The 2648-nt window shown below is 40.2% G+C and overlaps 1 protein-coding gene across 1 annotated transcript; it reads right to left on the bottom strand.

Annotated features, from left to right (window-relative positions):
• Positions 1-7: 7 nt before the first annotated feature.
• LOC111654863 (ATM interactor-like) lies at positions 8-2185 on the bottom strand (the record flags this gene model as incomplete). The annotated part of the gene is made up of 3 exons (XM_023406023.2): positions 1792-2185; positions 432-631; positions 8-324 (listed from the first exon to the last, which is right to left on the bottom strand). Coding segments are annotated over exons 1-3 (727 nt in total), but the record flags the coding sequence as incomplete, so codon positions are not given.
• Between the last annotated feature and the right edge of the window lie 463 nt (positions 2186-2648).

The following is a 2648-nucleotide window of genomic DNA, read 5'->3' as shown; positions in this document are numbered from 1 at the left end:
CCTTGGCTGTCTACTGCCAGCACTACAGACCTCAGAGCCCCACTTTCTGTGGATGGAAGGAGGACAGGCAGGTGCGCTAGCTGCATCACAGGCACACTAACCAATGCCATCTTGGGCTTTGGTAGAAGCAACTTCTGGAGGCTCTTACGTGGGTTTGAGTTCTGACTCACTGAGTCTGGGATTTGAACAGTTGTATGAGAAGGGAGAGCAGTCTCTGTCAGCTCTTTAGTAGCAGGAATGATCTGACAGCTTGACTCAATGCTCTTAACCTTTTCAGAACCACTTAACAGTTTCTCCATCTTTCGCTTTTTTACTGGAGGAATTCTGTAAAGAAACAAAACAGATACAGAAAAAGTCAGCCAAAATGGATTTTTAGCCAGAACTTATACAAAGTTTCAATAAAAAACACTCTCCACTATGAATGTACATGCCTGTGTTCTGTGGGAATCTCATGTCCTGTCCTGTAGATGTGTGATAGTAGAGCAGCCCTGCTGGCATAGGGGCATCCACATGTGCAGTGGTAGGTCTTCCCACAGTCCTCTATGTGCCTCTTTAGGTCCCACTCTGTGCTGTACCCATTGTTGCACTTGGAGCACTTGTGTTTCTTCTCTGCATGCATCTTCATAAAGTGCTACAATGAAACAGATCAAAGAACAAAGAATATATTGAATATGATATCTTTTTAAAGCTATAATATGTAACTTTTCCACATTAAAATGTCTAAAATCGACTAGATCTATGATATATATTATGTTGAGTTGTGTACTTACATTATCCCAAATGTTTACATCAATTTTCAAACACAGAGAACTCTGTAATTTTAATCAAAGCAACAGTCTGTTTCATCTGGTTGCCTGTCAACGGCGACATATCCCCTTTGCGCATGCGTAAGCATTGTGGTAGTCTGCCAGAAGTGGTCAAAATTGAATTTTTATCCAGTTTTAAGGCACATTTTTACACTACACTTAAGATATTGGTCGTTTTTAACTATATATTTTAATAGCTTTTTAACAGCTCAGCTCCCAGTCCCTCTGAGTTGTCCTGTATCTGCCGAAAACAGTGCCAAGGAAACATTGATTTTTAAGGTGAAACTGTTTTATTTAGTGTTTTTACCTGATTTCATCACCGGTCCATTTGTTTTAGCGAGGACACCTCTGAGGGTAATTCAGCTCTCGGTAAAAACATCCTGAACTCCAGGATCATAAGTAATCAGAGAAACAAGCTGAGCAAACGGTAGTGGTAGTTTGGCTTGCTGCACCTTTGGGTCAGTTTTTTATGTGAAACTACTTTGTTCAGTGCTTTACCGGTTTTAATCACCTGGTCAATTTGTTTTGGAGAGGAGGAGACCTCTACGAATAATTCAGCTCCTGGTAAAAATTTCCTCATAACCGACACTGAAGGAATCCTAACTGGGAGTAGCTGATGGCAATGGGAGACAACAACTCCCACATTCCCATGCTACTTCACGATGTCAGTTAACTCTTGACTTTTGTTATTGCTTTGCTTGAGAGATTCCAAAGCAACAGAAAAATTACAGTGTGTTTGACATATGTCATTACTATATTAAAGAATGTAGAGCCCTTTGCAGTCCTTTTCATACACTCTGTAAAACTCTACCATTATTACATCTGTGATAAACTCCACCAGTATGACATCATTCCTGCAAAATGTTTTTTTTCTAACATATTTGGTGTTGAGTATTACAATAAGAGCTCTTTCACAGAACTGAAACTTCATCATTTTACTGTGATTACATGCAAAGGCTTACAAGTCAGTGGAGGAAAAGCTTACTTGTTTAACCAGGGAGAACTGCGAGAAGGGTCTGTTGGGCCCCCTGGGACAGCCCTCAATGGGACAGCAGTAAAGCTTCTGAGAGCCCTTCATGTCCTTTCTGACCGTGGGATTGACAATACCATCCTGAGGGTGACAATGGCAGCAAAAGACAAAGAGAGAGGACAAAAAAGAGCTTTTAGATGTTAAGATTATACCTGTTCTCCGCATAGCTTGCTGTGAGTGTTAAGGAATATCATAAATTCTGATATCACCATAAATACAAGCAGCCATCATAAAGACCTGTAGTGCTTTCACAATGCCATCTGTGCTGTACATCAAAAATACAAAATGTTGCTGTTTTATACTATTTTTTTCAGGACTACAAAAATAAAAGTGATGGTTGTACTATGCCTTGCTTGTCTTGATGAAATGAAATGAAGAAAAGAAATGAATGCGCTTGGCAGCTATTGGAATTTAACAGTTTGCTGTACAACCCCTCCCCTCAACGTCCCAGGGCAGACTTGCTAAACCAGCTGTCAGCACATAGTATCATTAAAATCATTTTGACTGATGACTAGCATGATGCATTTTATAGAGAACAGCACCTACACTAAATTTATGGTGTGCATGGTGAAAACAGATAAAAACCACAAGACTCCATAACAGTCATTAATGCTACAGCCTTCCACTGGTCAAGGTCACCTCCATCTGCTGTAACACTGGAGGGAGCCGAACAGCTGAAGCTGACAAATACCCTCCTGGTTTATCAATAAGGAATTAGCATAAAATGACACATCCTTCAAATAATAAATGTTCTTGAAGTTTGCTTCAGCTACATCATATGGTTGTGGGCTGAATCCTGAGTCATGTCATGA

The sequence above is a fragment of the Seriola lalandi genome, unplaced genomic scaffold (assembly GCF_002814215.2).
Source record: "Seriola lalandi dorsalis isolate HSWRI2012SDOR001 ecotype SW California unplaced genomic scaffold, Sedor1 jcf7180001974938, whole genome shotgun sequence".
Taxonomy (NCBI): Eukaryota; Metazoa; Chordata; class Actinopteri; order Carangiformes; family Carangidae; genus Seriola; species Seriola lalandi.
This window is presented reverse-complemented; position numbering and strand designations above follow the sequence as displayed.